Source organism: Bos indicus, chromosome 22, assembly GCF_029378745.1.
Source record: "Bos indicus isolate NIAB-ARS_2022 breed Sahiwal x Tharparkar chromosome 22, NIAB-ARS_B.indTharparkar_mat_pri_1.0, whole genome shotgun sequence".
Lineage (NCBI taxonomy): Eukaryota > Metazoa > Chordata > Mammalia > Artiodactyla > Bovidae > Bos > Bos indicus.
Window position 1 is genome coordinate 12004760 of NC_091781.1, and position 17600 is coordinate 12022359.

Consider the following 17600-nt stretch of genomic DNA (forward strand, 5'->3'; position numbering starts at 1 on the left):
TTTCATTGGGAGGTGCGGGGGCATTTTAAATCCGCTGCTTTTGCAAAGCAGCAAATACTGGACTCCTCTAATATACAACATAGGTTTTTAGAAGTTTGTTAGCTGTCCCTTTGGTTTTGAAAGACCGGTCAAAACGACCCCAAGCAGAGGCTGGGTGACCCAACCACATGCAATGTCCACTTACTCCCAATGGAGAGGACCACGACGACGAAGTCAAACACATTCCAGCCGTTGGTGAAGTAGTAATGTCTCAAGGCAAACATCTTCATGACACACTCTCCCGTGAAGACAGCCACAAAGAACTGGTTGATTTTGTTCAGGACTTTTGTCTTTTCTTCACTCTGCTCATCAGTCTCCACCATCATGGTGATCATGTTGAGGCAGATGAGGACCATGATAACGATGTCAAAAGTCTGCCTGGTCACGATGTCAAAGACAAAACCCTGGTACTTATTCTGAGAAAATAAGAGATGGGACATCAGGCCTTTGGGCAACATAAACCAGGCACCTGGAGAGGCAGTGTTCTTTACAGAAGGGTTTTTAAAGTCTGTCTCTTTAATCTCCCTCACACTCCACATCCTGACAGAAGCCAAGTCTTGATCTTCCAAAATCTCACTTGTGGTTGATTCTAACTCAGTGCCTCAGCTCAAGTCCTGGTTGCCATTCCTGGCACCATAAAATCACCAGGCACTTTGTCCCTGTCTATGCTCTTTCCTCCACTTACAGTGCCTTTCCAGTCCCTTCTCTTGGCCATCTAAATCCCCTTGAGTGATCTCTCTCTCTTAATCCCCACTTCCCTCAGGGAGTCTTCAATTACACCATACCACATCACTTCATCCCTTCTTTGGGCTCCCCCAGCCTTTACAAGGAAATCAAATATTCCTGAATATTCATTGGAAGGATGGATGCTGAAGCTGAAACTCCAATACTTTGGCCACCTGATCCGAAGAACTGATTCATTAGAAAAGACCCTGATGCTGGGCAAGATTGAAGGCAGGAGAAGAAGGGGATGACAGAGGATGAGATGTTTGAATGGCATCACCAATTCAATGGACATGAGTTTGAGCAAGCTCCGGGAGTTGGTGATGGACAATCCATGGGGTCACAAAGAGTCAGACACAACTGAGCAACTGAACTGAACTGAACTGAACAGCCTTTACAGTCAGTCTAGAGTTCTAGTGTTTCCTGTATACCTCTCTTTTCTACTAGAAAATGAGCTCTTTGAGGAGGGGTCATGTCTTATTTAATTTTGTGTTCCTGCAGTGCCCTGCATAGAGCAAGAGTTCAAGAACTTCTTGAAAAATTATTTGAGAGTCAAGTCGAGTAGTGCACATGCATATAAAGTCAAGTGCAGTGGTACAACTGATTCTTATAAATGCTATTTTTATTCCTGGATAGATGTCTAAGCAGGGCACAGAGTCAGGTCTTGGTTATTTGCTTTCTTAGAGGAAGGCAGAGTGGCCTGGACAACCAAGATATCATTTTGGATAGGGGCTGTTTTTATGGCATTAAAAAATTTTTTTTCCTTGTGTGGCCCTCTAGTCTTTCCTGTGCTGTTAACATCTTACTGTTCTGTGAGTTCTTGATTCCAACTTTACTCTCCTCCCTCACCTCGTCTTTGACACTTCTGAGCTCTCTGGAACTCACCTGCCTTGATCGGCAAACTTCTCCTCTTACTCACCAGCTGCTTATTCTCCCCACTCCATAGACCCCAGGGCTGGGGACAGAGATGAAGTCCCTCTAATTCCTCACGGTCACTCCCAGACCTTTGCTCCTCCTGTGTCTCATAAAACCTCTCCTCCTCTGACACCTGCATCATCAAGTTAGCCCACCTTCACCCCCTCTTCTTTGCTACCACTTACCTACATCCTGGTCCCTCTGCTTTATTACTGATGAGTGAGACTCTTGGCCACACTTGACCACTCTTGGCTATTTGCTCTCAGATCCTTAGCTAAATCTCTAATGATCTAGCTTTTCCTTAGAGAAAAATCTTAAACCACATGTCTCTCTCCAGCTACCAGACTACTTCTCTCCCCACTTTCACAGTTAAATTTCTTGAAAGAGTTATGTGTAGTCATTGTTTCCCATGCACTCCTCAGCCTCCTCCAACATAGCTTTTGTCCCCATCCTGTCGCTAAAATGTCTCTTGTTAAGATCTCATAACCTCCATGATGCAAAATCCCAAAACACTTATTTGACATCATTTAGCACATCCTCCACCTTGAAATGCTCCTTACTTGGTTCCTAGCAGGCCTTACTTCCCCGATTCTTTTCTTGCCTTTCTGGCTGCTCTTTTTTGAGTCTTCTTTACTCAACCTTGAGATGTTAGAGTTCCTCCAGGCTCAGTCTTAGGTACCCTTTGCTCTTCACCCCATTCTTTCTTTCCTGGCAATTTCTCCAGCCTGTGAACTAATATGTGTGTGATTTTGCTAATTGTTTTCCTGCGTCACTGGACTGCCATCTCTGTGAGGGCAGGAACATCTCACTGCTCTATCCCCAGTGTCTGCATAGTATCTAGCATGCACTAGATGATCAATAGATAGCTGAATGAATGGACAACTGAATTACACTTCAAATAGAATTATAAAGTCACTCCACTAGGTTGCTTACATTTACTTCTGTACAAGAAGGACTTCCTGAGTGCATAGTATGTGCAGAGCTCTGCATGAGTGGCTGTGAGGGAGAAAGGAACCTGTTATGAGTCTCGCTAGGGAGCTCCCAGGAGCTGCGAAGCAGGCAGAGGGGAGAAGGGCCGTGATAGAGGCTGGTTCCTGCTTTCTGCTTCACAGTGGGGATGGGATGCTACCCTGCAGGGTTTGAGCAAAGAATCAGACCCAAGCGGGCCTGGCTCCAGGCATAGCTGCTGGCTCATGTCTTTTCTGGGATGCTGAGCACTGGTAGTTTTTATTTCATCACTGAAAATGGTGAAAAAAATACAGGCCCATTCATGACTTCTAATGAGACAGAGCAGGCAACACTGCTAAGTCTGGACATCATGTTTGTCCTCGATACTCAGCTGCTGGGGAATGATGCAGCTTTCTAGCTGCTCTTGGCTTAGCTTGTGGGCAGAGATCACCTCTTTGCAACCCTCGGTGCTCTCAGAGATGATGAAGTGGGTGACTGATGATGTGATATTCTGGAGCCTATTATTTTCTTATAAAGTGGAGTATATGAAACCTACTTTTAATGATTTCTATAGTAGGGAATGTTGCAGAATAAAATTTACCAGTTTTGTGGAAGGTTTTGTCTTTGCTATAATGAAGCAAAAGATTTAGAACTTGGGCTTCACCTGAGGCAAGGAGTACTATGTACATGCATGTGTTGGAGGTCTGTATGTCATCCGAGCTTGGCCCTGCTATGAACTGGCACACGTGCACCTGTGGAGCAGAGTCCTATACCAATGCTCACCTTACTTGACCAGCTCCACCTGTTGGGACCCCTTAGGGAAGAAGGTGGCCATTCCAGTGCTAGTAATCTGATGAGGAGGAGACCAGACCTGGGAAGGTGAGTCTTAGATGGGAGCAGGCATTTCTCTTTGGGCTTGGGCTTCTTTCTTGGCTCTGGACATTGTGGAGGGCAGATGATCAGCTTTGTCCCAGTGGATAGTGGGTGCCAAGATGTCGCCTGCCATATGGATGCCAGCCAGGAGCTAGGATGGGCCAAGGCTTGTGGGTCCTGGAGACCAGCCAGATGCAATTGCTGCTCGGGTCCTGCTCTGCCAGTTTCCCTTTTGGCATCCCTAAGCCTCAAAGTCTTGTTTAAATGTTCCAACCCTGCCTCAGCTATGCTGAACGGAACAAAGGAAAGAATGTTGGCCATGCCTGGACCAGAATATTAAGGAGAGAGTCACGTTCCTCCACTAGAGCTATTAGTGCTGATAGTTAATGATACACCCCCATCCCATCCAAAGGAATGACTAATGTCAGGAACTCAGCTGGGCTATGAGGCCTTACTTTTCTCACCCACATGGAAGGCCTCCTCCAGTGCTCACCTTGGAGGACCTTGGGGATGGTGCACACAATTAGGAAACATGATGATTTTGTTGTAGGTCTTCCTACTCAACCACTGACTTCCACCCCTATTGCACTGTCTGGAATTTCAACACTAGAGTCCTACCTTTGTATTCAGACAGCACCCTCTCCATGGTCCCTTTTGGAAATAGAACCCACTCTGTCCCAAGGAAATTGTCCTCCTTGAGAGGAGAAAGCTGTGATTGGCATGTGGGATTGACTGATGAGAGGGGAGAAGCTGAGATGTTATAGAGAGATGAAGCAAGTATGTAGGGAGAGGTACCCCAAGCAGTCATGATTTTGCCAAGGGTTGCCTCTAGCAGAGAACACCTTGCTGTCTGTTCAAATGTGGATTCAAAACCAGTCCAGCCATCAGTATAGACTAGCAAAGACTCAGCTGCTTGCTTCTCAGTAGGTCTTAGGAACCTTCGCCCATAACCCCTACTTGAGTATGATTGGCTGGGCTCAGCCTTTCATCTACATCTTCTAAGTTTGAACTTGTTCATTGGACATTGGAGGGATACTCGCTGAACCTTAGGGACTCACTTCAGGCTAATTCAACCCCAGTTATCTTGATCTTACACTGGATTTGGAAGGAAACCTCTGCCCCTACAGAGATCTGAACGTCCTCTCACTCCCTACTGTAACACCTCTTATCAGAACTGAGAGTAGTGATACATTTGTGATCACAGTTTCCAAGTAAAGTGTGTGACAGGTCACAGCATTTTCCCCTCCTGTAAATGTTTTTAAGACTTTGTGCTCATGAAGTTTTTAGTAACTTATGCAAACCCCATGCCTTGATTTAGAAATCCTAATCCCTTGACCAACAGAATGTTTGTTTCCCTGATTCATTTAGGAAAAGGCCTGTACCTTTGCTGAAGGTCCTTAGGCTTTGCCCTTGTGTGAGGAAGGGCTAATGGGCTTGAGCCATGGCTTTTAGTGAACAAAAGAATCAAAGAGGGGTATGGCGCTAAGCTTTGGTCAGTCTTTAAACACTAAAGTGGGATAATTTTTGGTTCCTATTGTGTCACCTGACCATGACCATGACTGGGCCCAGGATCCCAGCTGGGCTGGGTTTGGCCATTTTCTCTCTGTCTACCTGTAAGCATAGGGTGGAATGTGGTGGTGAGCCTGGAGATACATTGCAACCTACATCATGACTCATAATCACAAATGTTTAATCTCAGGTCTCGAACCATCCTTAATATCATTTAGCCTAATCTGTTTCTGATCTGGTGCTGGAACCCTAACCCTGTTGGGCAATTCACTACTTCCCTACACGGGTCTATTTGGAACATCTACAGGAGTATGTTCACTCCAGAAGACCAGAGTTGCTTCTTGCAGACGTTTTTTCCTGGGGCCTGGAAACTCTCATTAGCTCATCCCCAAACTCAACTAGATGTCCTCCTCCACAGAGAATTCTGGTCAGACCCCTACCAGCACAGGCATGGGCTGTCAGGTTGGAGTGACATGCCCTGCTAGAGGGGGTGGGGGGATTTGGGGCTCACCAGGGGCCGTGGGATGGGCTTCTGGGGCTTCTTGGAGCCCAGCTTCTTCATGGCGTTGTAGTATTTCTTCTGCTCCTCTGTCATGAAGATGTCCTGGCCCCCTAAGTGCAGAGAGACAGGATAATACACACCACTGTTATTGCCCCCAGTGGCAGCCTTCAGCCCTTTCTGGGCCCGACTCCAGACAGGGATGAAGGCTGACATCAGTGGGCCAGGGGCAGTGTTGGTGCTAAAGGCCAAGACTGGGCTCCTGGTCAGGCATGGGGGCTGTGACTAGTGGTGCCTCAGTCCTGAGGCCAGGGGACAGATGGGAAGTCTAAGATGTGCCACTACCGCAGAAACACTCGAGCCCCACTTATCTTTTTTTTCTGTTGGTTGAAGTTGTCAATGATGACGCCAACAAAGAGATTGAGTGTGAAGAAGCCGCCAAAAATGATGAAGATGACAAAGTAAAAGTACATGTACACGTTGTCCTCCCACTTGGGCTGCAGGTTCACCTGTGAGCAGACAAGTGGTGGCATGGGAACAAGGGGGCGTCTTAGCTTGTGGTAACCCCAAAGAACCCTGAGCCCCAAGACAAGGACCTGGGTGCAGGGGGCTTATTGGGAGGTGATCCCAGGAAGCAGAAATGAGGGCGGGGAGGGGAAGCAGCAACAGGATAAAGGCCGCGCCATCATCACAGGCAAGTGGCGCGTCATCCTCTAAGGACCGCAGAACACAGCTCAGAATCGTGCCTCGAAGGGACAAGGAGGCAAGGGCATGTGTCTACAGACTCCCACAGCTGACGTGTGAGGGTCACCCCTGTGGACTTGTGGTCCTCTGCGCTTGCAGGAGGAGCTGCTGAGCAAACTCTGAGGCACTGAAGAAAATCAAATCTCAGATACAACCAGCAACAGAGCATGAGGGTGAACTCAGAGGGGGCCGAGAGGACATGGGACGGACTGTCAGTAGTGTCTTTTGCCCCAGCAGGAAAGGGTCTTTCCCCAACAGCACCCATCTCCGCCCATCAGCTGCCATGATGGCGTCTGAAATTCCATTGTTCTAGCTATACTGCCCTTGGCCCCACCTCTGCCCAGGGAGTACCCTCACACACAGTCTTTTAGGGGTTCTCTGATAATTTCCTCAATGGTGAACAGAGGAAGAACTTGAGAAGCCTAGAAGACTAGGTCGGTTTAAACATCCAACAGAGGGCCTGCTGGCCGCTGTTCCGGGTTGTGGGATGGTGCCAGACTGCTGGGTGATCGCCTCTCTCAGCACCAAGGCCGCTTTCAGTCCATTTCAAATAGACTAGTGTGGGTGGGATGCACAGAGGGAGAGGCAGGAGGGGCTGCAGGCTGAGACTCACATCCCGGGAATCGACAGCCGCATACATGATGTCCATCCAGCCTTTAAAGGTTGCCTGGAAACAAGGAGCAGAGGCCACTCAGTGTCCGCCCAGTCATCTCCATCGGCCTCTATTTTGATTCACTTATTTGTCTGTTTTTCTCATAGAGCATTCCCCGCCCGCCACTCCCCGGAGCCAGTTCTGACACGTCTCTGATTTCAGAGCCTAGCATGCCATAGCTACTTAGGGACTAGTTGTGGAACAAATCTGTGAACAAATGGTGGCGTGCAGAAAGTTGTGGGTAACTGCGTGACAAACATTAAGTAATCGCAGCAGCACTGAATGACAAGTGGATGAAGGCAAGGGATGAATGAATGAATGAATGGAAGTGTGAATGTTAATGACATTCACAAGCCAACATTACTTGTCATTACAACAGACCTGGAACATAGTTCGTTACCCTCTAGGAGATGATTTGCAGTAGAAGACTGTTTAGTCTATGTGACTAAATCAGGTCTATTTTGTGAAAGTAGTGAATTCTAAATTATCACCCAATACAGTCCCATGGCAAGCCCATCCCTTTATTCTGTTAGCCCACATTGGTCCAATTGCACCACTATGAAGTCGCACTCACTGATAAGCTCCTCTAGCCTCACAGTGTCCTCTGTAGGAATAGGGAACAATCTCAGTTCACATTGAGTGCTATCCCTTGCAGAGTCTCCACATAGCATCTTCTGGGAGGCCCCAGACTGTCCACATTATTGAGCAGCCAAAGGAAGAGAAAAGGTTGATCTCAGGACTCACCACCTGCAGAAGCGCGAGGTAGCCCATTGCAACATTATCAAAGTTGACCTTCACATTGACCCAAAATAAGCTTCCAGTGTGGTTTTGACGTTCACAGTCAGACATGTTATTCACAGTAGACCACGGCACAAGAAGAAAGCCTTCATTGGTCTTGTTGATGCATTTCTGAAACTTCCCTGCGAAGAAGTTCACGCCCATGATGCTGAAGATGAGCCAGAAGATGAGGCAGACGAGTAGGACATTCATGATGGATGGGATGGCACCCACTAGGGCATCTACCACCACCTGGGGAGAAAGGCAAAAAGACCTGGAGCCCCACCAATGTTCCACTTTTCTTGCTAAATTCCAATTCTTTCTACATTTATTCAGGTTGCGTCACAAGCCAGTGGCCTTTGGAAGGAAGAGAAGTGGGTTAATCAGAGCCAAAATTCAGACTCAGAAGACAGAGGCACTGGGCAGCTGAAGATGGGTTTATACCTTCTCTCTCAAGGTCATTCAGAGCAGGGCCCACTGTCTTTCCTCAAAATTGAGGACACATTTATAAGTGCATACATGCTCAGTTGGCAGTGCAAGTGTGTTTTGTACTTGCACACACAGACTTCCAGAACTTTATTTTATAAAGTATATTTTTATAAAATATATAGTGTACTTTGGTCAATAATCAGTGAGAACCCAAATTCATATTCACAAACTTGCTGATTTGTAAATCAGCAACCTGGAGATAAGATAAATATCAAAATATTTCAATCATAAGTTCCTAGTGTTTGAAAAGATACAAGTTAATTTTAAAAGCCCACACTTGTTTTGAAAGTACTGTGTATTTTTTGAGGCAATGGTGGAGGAAGAAAGAAACCTTGCTTTCTGTACCAGGAGACTTTCATGGTTATGAGGAAGGGGGGTGGAAATGTGCAGTCCCTTGTCCCCCTGTGAGACAAGGGCCAGGCTTGTGAGCATTCCCTTCTGAGGAAGACAGGGAGGGCAAGGTGGAGGCTGAAGCCATGGATGAGGAGAGGGATGGATCAAAGGAGAGAATCCAGAGGACAAATGATTGCGCCGGGTTGGAGAAACGATCCCTGCGGGTGGGTGGTGGCCAAGCTGCTGTCTGTCACTGCATTTAAAAGGAATGTCAGAGGCAAGGCTTATTTGTCATGGAAAGATGAAGAGCTTGGGATGTTGTGAAGATTTTTACAATAAGGACAAAAGGCGTGAAGCAGGGTCACCTCACTGAGAGCAAGAGAGAGTGAGGTCTGGGTCCTGTTGGATGTGAGAAGCGAAGAGCGCTTACAGAGGGACTTGAAGGAGAACCAGGAGAGTTGGGACACTGCAGGACCACCAGTGTGACAGCAGAAAGTGGGGCTCTTTGGGGGCGGGGCCCAGCGCTCAGGGTCAGTGGTACACAGAGCATGAAGGTGGCGTGGAAACCAAATGCTGCAGACCAGAGCAGTTAGGAGGTAAGTCTTACCCGCATGCCTTCAAATCGAGACAGAGCCCGCAGTGGCCGCAGGGCACGGAGGGTCCGAAGGGCTTTGATGGATGCCATATCAGAATACTGCAGGATCTTTGCTATGAGGCTTGTCAATGAGATCTGACAAGAGAGCAGGCAGAGAGCAAAAGCATCACCCTAAATTTCCTCAGTTGGCCCTGGTGGAAGAAGACAGGAAATCCCTCCCACTCCCTACTCTGTAGGAGCCATCATCCTGGCTTCCACCTTATTCTGAACTCTAATGAGAAGTAAAGCAAGAGTCCAATCTCTTCACTTTCATTAAAGCTTTCATTCAACATTAATCTGAACTACTGTTGAAGAAAATCTCAGTCTCTCACATTGCCACCCCCTGGTTGTAGGCAGTCAAGCTCCTGGTGGAGTAAATCAGCCTTCCCTTTCCCCTCTAGGGGCATCAGCCAGGTCCCAACAGCCTTTAACATTTGATTGACTTTCAGAGACTTGGATAGAGATGCTGGCCCTTCATGGGGGTGACGCTGAAAGTCCATCTTGAGGAATATAAAGTGATTCTCAATTGTATGTGCTCAGAAAAGAGGGAAGGAAAGAGTCCTGGGCTGGGTGAGATCTGTTTTGTAGTCGCTCGGTTGCGTCTGACCCCATGGACTGTAGCCTGACAGCTCCTCTGTCCATGGGATTTCCCAGGAAAGAATACTGGAGTGGGTTGCCATTTCCTTCTCCAGGGGATCCTCCTGACCTAGGGAATTTTCCTGTGTCTCCTGCATTGGCAGGCAGATTTTTCACCACTGAGCCACTGGAGAAGCTGGGTGGGGTCTAGTTCCCTTTCAACACTGATTTTTTTGCAACCTTCAGTCAGTGCCTTGCTAGTCCAGGTTTACAAAAGTTGTTACCCTTTGTAAAGTGAGGAGTCAGGCTAATAGAACTCTGAGGCCCTCACAGCTCTGCAATTTTGCAGGAGGATGACCGGCATGGGGTCAGGAGACTCAGCCTTGACAGGCAGCTGAGGCACGGTGACTTGAGTTGTGAGTCCCTGCTGGTCAGTCGGTTTTGCATTTTTGAAGTGTTGGACCAAGGACTGCAAGTGACACAAACTGACATGGAAAAATGGTCATGCTTCCCAGGAACTTTGAAGGTTCCAGAGAGATACCTTATGCCTTGGCATGAGCTTGCCAGAGACTGTGACCCAGTCCTGGGAGACCCCAACGGCACCATGACTGGTGGGCTGAATTCAGGCTCAGTCTGTCTTGATAGCTGGGTGGGTGTGTCAGAAAAGAAAGGGTTTACACTTGGGTGCTAGAGCCCCAAATAATGCCTGTTCTCTGAACTGTAGCTTATTCCACTAGGACAAAAAAAATGGAATGGGAAGGACCCCCTTCCTTCATCCAGGCAACTCTCCAGACGTCACCAGGTGGCACCCAGCTGCCTGGCTGACTGACAGCAGGAGGTCTGGGGCCAGTTCCATCCTGGACCCTGTTCAGTCTTTTGCTCAGTCCCCAGGAGGGCTGCAAAATCTGCAGTTGGGGCAATCAGTAGCTGGGGCCTCTCCATCAAAGCCCTCCTGCTCAAGTCCAACTCCATTCCTACAGCTCAGGCCACAAGCCTCCCGACTGATCTCTAGGCCCCATTGCTGCATCCATCCCATCCATTCTCCACTGCAAATTTGATTATGATCATGTTTCTCCCTTACTCCCAACCTTCCCTGATGCTTTATCATCTCAGGACAAGCTCCAGACTCCTTAGCCTATTTAATATGGCCACAGCCTGCTTTACCAGTCATATACCATCCATATACCCTACCCAAATCAAATCATTCCCTAAATGTACCTGTGTCTGTGCCTCTGCCCAGGGTCACCTTTTAATTAAATTGGCCACTCCACCCCTTTTTGTACCTTGTTGCTCCCACTCATTTTAAGTTCTGTATCTAATGCCAACTTCTATATGAAGCCTTCCCAGCTACGCCACCCCCAGAGTGGATGCAGGTTTATGTCTCTATGTCCCTAAGACACTAATTGCTTCCAGCAGTGCTCACAGCATCCTCAATCATCATATGTTTATTTCTCTCTGTGTGTCCTATCTGCTGGAGGATTAAAGTATAAACTTCTGGAGAGAGGGAATTTTTATTTCTCGGCTTCTATCTCTGCCAGAGCACTTCATAAGACAATCTTATATTCTGTAGTTATAAATAAGCATTTTGACAAATTGAAAGAAAGACAGAAGTATGTTGGGATGAGTGGATGGAAGAAAGGAAAGAAAGAAGGAAGATATATTGATAGAAAGTTGAAGGGTGATTGGATAGAAGAATGGATTAAATGATACAAGGATGGATATGATAGAATTGAAAGAGAGGATGGAAGAAAGAAGGCAAAGAAGAATTGACATAGTGGATAAATGGGGTGGATGGACTGGGGAAGGATGGCTGGCTGGATAAAATGACTGATGGATGAATGAAAAGATAGATGGAGAGAGGAATGGAAGAGAAGAGAGGATGCATGGAAGGTTGACAGGATGGATGAGTGGAAGAAAAGGGGATGAATGGACAGATGGGTGGAAGAAAGGAAGGACAGGTGGATAAGGAAGATTAAAGGAAGAATAGAAAGATAGAAATGAATGAGTAGAAGGATACTTGGATGGAAGATGCTTGAATGAATGAATAGAAAGTTAGATGACTGGACAGTTTGATAGAAAGAGAAATCAAAGGATAGAAAGAGAAGGGTTAAGAATCAATTGATGGATGGATAGAAAGTTAGGGTGAACAGAGGGACAGAAGGGACGAGAGGAAGAAGAATGAGGATGGATGAAGGGAGGGGGGGGACTGACAGAGGATAAATAGGAGACGTAAACATGAATGGATGTTTGGAAGGAAGGAAGAAGGGAAGGGTGAACGGTCGGATAAACGGAAGAAGGGATGGGTTGTCAGAAGGAGAAATAGTAGGAAAATGGGTGGATGAGTGGGTGACCATTTCAGGTGATTAGGACTGAAATTAGTGAGACCTGCTTAGGAGTGACTGCCCCTCACGAGGGTGGGTGGCTGGAATTAAACATTTATCCTTCATCTATGAATAATTATTTGATAACCTACAAAATTATCACCTGTGACTCAGATTTCAGGCCTCACAGCTAATCCCTGTGATACAGTGGCCTGATGCTGCTAGTGCATTGGTATCAGGAAAGAAGAGAATTGGGTGCCCAGGCCTGCTGTGGGGGACCTGCCAACACAGGAGGCTGGACAGAATGTTCTGAACTGGACTCCATCCAGCTTCAGGAGGCAAGCACCAAATACAGACACATTTCCTAACACCTCTGATGTGCAGACCTTGGCACCGATGGCTGTGGGAGTGCGGGAAGCAGAGAAAGACTTAGCCCGTGCCTCCCCTGCCTGCAGGGACCCTCAGACATGCAGCAGTGAACAAACAGCCCAGGCAGCCATCCTGAAAAGCCAAGACTGCAAGAGCCTGGACAGAGGGAGGACTGTATGGTCAAGAAGAGGAGGCACTCTCTCTGGGCTCTGGGGGCTAAAAGGACTATTAGGAGACTTTATTGAGTATGGTCTCCCCAGAGCTTTGAGAAATCTCAAGTTTAATGAGTGGGAGGCCCTTGGTAAATCCCCTAAGGCAGGGCCAGTGGCCACAAGTCCATCTGAACACACAAGCTCCAGGCATCACCTCTCCAGTGGGGCCTCTCTCACTCTTAGTGCCGCTGGGGAAATGCCAGTGGGGCACGCTCGGTGGTTCTCTATCCTGTCCGCACATTGGACATGCCCAGAAACTTTTACAGGACACTGATGCCTGGACTCCATCTAGGGCCAGTAAGATATGAATCTCTGGGAAGAGGAGTGTTTGTTCACTGTATTCTTACGAGCTCCCCAAGTGATTCTAAAGCACAGCAAGGGCTGGAGATCACTGAGTCAGAGGGAGGGCAGGTTCTCTGTGCCAGGCAGTCTTTAGCATCCTGAGGTCCGGAAGCCCTGCCAGTGGACTCAAGGTCATGTCTATCTTGCTTTGAATGTAAAATACAGAGAGTAGAAAGTGGTCTTTCTGGATGGAGACCAAGGACCTAAAGACTCACTCGAAGGTTACTGTTGTGTTGGAATCATGTACTGTTTAGATCTTACCTGGATCACAGGGATGCAGGGCTATTCTCAGATCCCTTGCTAAACTTTCTTTGCACTAGCTACAGCCATCAGCCAGAGGAAAGGACCCCCAGCTCCACAAGTGCCCACTGTTCACTCACGTTCACGATCAGGAAGTCCAGCCAGCACCAGGCATTGGTGAAGTAACTCTTAAAGCCGTAGGCCACCCATTTGAGCAGCATCTCAAACACAAAGATGAACGTGAACACCCTGTCGGTGTACTCCAGCAAGGCCTTTACCGTGGGCTTCTGGTCAAGGTAAACATCTTCAAAGACCTGGAAAGAAGGAAGCAAGTTGACAGGTGGCCGAGACCCACAGCAGTGGGGCCCGAGGAGAGGAAAGGATCTAGCCAGCCCTGGCCACAGCCCCTGGGGAGCTTTGGGAACCAGCTCACCTGCATCATTTTGTTTTCTCTGCTCTGGGGAGGTAGCGTGAGCTAGTGGAGGAGGCCCTGCGAGATCCAAACCAGGACTTCCCTGGAGCCAGCGGGGACACACAGTTCTGCTTATACTTTGCAGGGAAGCCGAACACAAGTGAGAAAGGAATCCTTCTCGAATTGGATTTTGGAAGTGAACCAAAGGGATTTTTTAACAGTGACTTGGTTTAAAAATAAAAGCAACAAAGGATGTTCATGAAAATGAAAGTAAGGTTCACCAATGAACTCTGGAAAAGAACGCTGCATTTCACCAGTAATCAAGGAAATCCAAATGAAGAAAAAGATGCCATTTCTCTTTCATCAGGTTGATGAAGAGGAAGAGGCATGGGGTGGGCGGTGGATGGGGTGAGGGGAACCCCCAGTCAGTTTGGCTGTGGGGAAGCAGCTCCTTTCACACACAGCTGGGCGGAGTAAAAACTAGTGGAGTTTTTTTGGACCCCTAACTTGGGAATATGACTCAAATGTTTTAGAAATGCAGCAATTCTGCCTTCGAGAATGTATCCTAAGGACACTACCTATTGTTGGTTCCCACTCAGATCCTGTTGAAGGGACCAGTGTGACCATCTCCAGCTACTGTGAATGTTGGTTGCTAACAGCTGGTGATGCCTGTTGCCTGAGAACACGTCCCTGGGCTGAAGGGAAGGGACTCCACCTCAGGAGACTGTATCACCCCTCTGGGGGCAGCTGCAGCCAGTGTCTGACTGACCCCTTGCTTCAAGGTGGAACAGTCCTGCGATGGCCTTTATGCTTCAGAGCGCCCATGGGATCAGGGTGAGGCTGGGCTTCATGGGAACCACATCTTTTCCCAGCCCCTTTCCCTGTTCTGTCCTACTTCCTTCACGTGCTCCAGCCCAGAGGAAAGTGAGTCACTCAGTCGTGTCTGACTCTTTGTGACCCCAGGGACTATACAGTCCATGGAATTCTCCAGGCCAGAATACTGGAGGGGGTAGCCTATTGCTTCTCCAGTGGATCTTCCCAATTCAGGAATTGAACTGGGGTCTCCTGCACTGCAGGCGGATTCTTTACCAACTGAGCTACCAGGGAAGCCCAGAGGGTGCCCTCCACAAATTGCACAAGAATTCCTGCTTCCAGTTCTGCTTCTAAGGCTGGATCTAAGACAGGAAAAAACCGACACCTCCAAAGGAGTGCACATAAGGATGTGTGTGTGTTCTCAGTTGCTCAGTCATGTTCGACTCTTTTGTGACCCCATGGACTGTAGCCCACCAGGCTTCTCTATCTTTGGGATTCTCCAGGCAAGAATACTGGAGTGGGTTGCCATGCCCTCCTTCAGGGCATCTTCCCAACCCAGGGGTCGAATCCAGGTCTCCTGTGTCTCCAGCATTGTAGGCAGATTCAATGCTATCAGGAGTGAGTGTGGGGCTTAGCTACTGCAGCCAGTCAATAAGACAGGAAGACCAAATTACCAAGAAAATTTACTGAGAAATTATGAAATGCACAAGTGTGATTTCCATTTTGTAATACTTATGTATTACATCCATAAAAAAGATGGGAAGGAAGTGCACCAAAATGTTTTCAAAGTGAGATTCTCTCCGAGTGATAGAAAAATGGGTGTTATTTTTCTTTGCATTTTCCCATAATTTCCAAGTATTTTTTTTGCACTTTGTCAGATAAAAACTCATGCTATTTTTTTTTTTTTTAATGTACTCAAAGTAAAAGCATAAGGAAGACTAAATTTGGTGCCAGCCAGTTCAGTCCCTTGGGGAAGGAGAGGGGGATGGGAGAGCAAAGCTGGGGCGGGTTCAGCAGCTGGTGTGGGATGTGTGCTCCCTGCCTGGAGGGAGGGCGGGGGAGCAGCTCGGGTGTGTGGAGAAGGGGAGTAGAGAGAGAAGAGAAGGAGATGATGAAGAAAGCACCTAGTCCCTACCAAATGTGGTTACAGTCACATCAAATGAATAAGGTTATCTTTTTCAGGATAGAGGGAAGGGTATGTGTGGTGAACACGCTGCCCAGCCTCCCCTTGCCCTGCAGCGTGGCCTCTGCACTTAGCACTAGGCTGAGACTGCTATTTGAGAGAGACCTCACCACCCTGTGCTGGGGCAGTGGGCACCACCAGATGCTGCCAGCCCCTCTCCACTCAGCCAAGATGGCAGGCCAGCCTGCTGCACGAGACTCTCCTCCCTCAGCTCTGGGCCCTTGCTGGCTTAGCTTTCCTCCCATCAGACCCTCTCACCTTCTTTGGCTCCTCCTGAATGCTGAGACAACACCCTCAGCAGTTTGGCCTCCCTTCCTGGGAAATGTGGCTTTGGAGTGCATGCCCAGATGGTCAGCATATTGCTTTCAGGGAGTAAATGACACCTGGGGAGTAAGACAAGTGGAACCACTGGGGCTATGAGTCAAGAGGCTGGGGCGTGAGTACTCCGTTTAACTAACGAGCTGGGGGCTTTCGGGGCTGTGATGTCCTCATCCATAAATGTGGACCCCTGAGGATGACAAATCCCTTCCTGTGTCCATGTCTACCTTGGTTCACTGGGAAGATGAGTTGAGATTGCATGGTGAGCCTAAGGCATGGTGCAGAGGGAAACATCCTTCCGTGTGCTACAAAGCTGGGCATTCAGCAAGAGGCTTAGGATGAGTGTGTGTTCAGTTGCTTTCAACTCTTCGCACATCTGTGGACTGTTTGCAACCTGCCAGGCTCCTCAGTCCATGGAATTCTCCAGGCAAGAATACTGGAGTGCCATTTCCTCCTCCAGGGGATCTTCCTGACCCACGGATCGAACCTGCATCTCCTGCATTGGCAGGCATATTCTTTACCACTGAACCAGTTTAGGAGGTGTCTCAACTCAGAATCTCTCTGACTGTAAGGCCTCGTTATTCAAACTGTGGCCTGTGGACCAGCACCAGCACCATGTGGGAGCTTGCTGGAAATGCAAATTCTCAGGTCTCACCCCAGATCTACTGAATCAGAACCTGCATCTTAAGAAGCTCCCTGGGCGATTAAATTTTGAGAGGTGCTGTTGTGATGATTTTCCGTAAGCATTGAATGAATGACAGCAGGTTATTTGCAAGTGACCTGATAGTGCAGGGAAGGGTGGTCCTCCTGGTTCTGGGCCCTCAGAAAAGGCGGTGTGTTTGGGAGGCCAGAAGGTGAAAAATCAGGGACTTTGGATCAAATGAGGGCAAAGTTAGGTTTTATGACTGAAAAGCTGGGTAGCCTTGGACAAGTCCCATGAAGCCTTTGAGTGTCGGTTTCCCTGTCTATAAAGGGGATCTCCACACTCACGGCTTGAAATCCACACAGTCAGGTGTAGCAGGCCAGGACCTGGGCGCCTCAAGCACAGATCATGCACTCCTGCTAAGAGGAGCCCTCATGCTGGGCTGCAGATCGCCCTTCAGTCACAGGTTGGGGACTTCCAGCCCAGGAGTCAAAGGAGCCCAGCGTTTCAGCCCCAGGGCCTCTGGATGGTGGGAGATCACACACCTGGAGGACTCTGGGGTAGGGACCCCATGCTCCCTTACCAGCGCTCCACTGCTGAGCAGGATCATGAAGACAATGAAACTTTCAAACCAGCTGTGCTCCACGATGCGAAAGCAGGCCTTGCGTACCTGCCAGCCTGTGGCCCAGGGAAACCTGGAGCTGTTCACTCTGCAACAGGGACAGTGGTGAACACAGCCTGTGGGGAGAAGGGCCTGGGGGTGAGTGATGTTCCACTGGTAAAGGAAGCGCATTTGGCTCCAGCCCTGGCAGGGAAACCGCTCTGCTGGGAAAGCCACTTGCTGCTCCTTTGGAAAAGAATTCTTTCCTGGGAAGTGAGAGAAGCCGGGTCCCTTTTCAGGCAGCCTTTCCATCCTGCCCTTCCTCCTCTCCACCACTGGTCTCGCTCACTCTCACCTCCTCCAAGGCATCTTCCTCCCTACAGGTGATATCATGGTCCCTGTCCTTATCCCACCCTCTCTGGTGGCTGGACAAGA

General features: G+C 48.4%; 1 protein-coding gene across 3 annotated transcripts in view; it reads right to left on the bottom strand.

Moving 5' to 3' along the window:
- Positions 1 to 17600, bottom strand: part of SCN10A (sodium voltage-gated channel alpha subunit 10) — an 88845-nt gene that overhangs the window by 4622 nt on the left and 66623 nt on the right. For all 3 annotated transcript variants that reach the window (XM_070777259.1, XM_070777258.1, XM_070777257.1), the window contains 8 exons: positions 17148 to 17302; positions 13336 to 13509; positions 9109 to 9231; positions 7647 to 7931; positions 6864 to 6917; positions 5878 to 6015; positions 5519 to 5623; positions 185 to 455 (listed from right to left, as the gene is read on the bottom strand). In XM_070777259.1, coding sequence (XP_070633360.1) covers positions 185 to 455; positions 5519 to 5623; positions 5878 to 6015; positions 6864 to 6917; positions 7647 to 7931; positions 9109 to 9231; positions 13336 to 13509; positions 17148 to 17302 — 1305 coding nt within the window. The remainder of the gene's footprint in view (positions 1 to 184; positions 456 to 5518; positions 5624 to 5877; positions 6016 to 6863; positions 6918 to 7646; positions 7932 to 9108; positions 9232 to 13335; positions 13510 to 17147; positions 17303 to 17600) is intronic.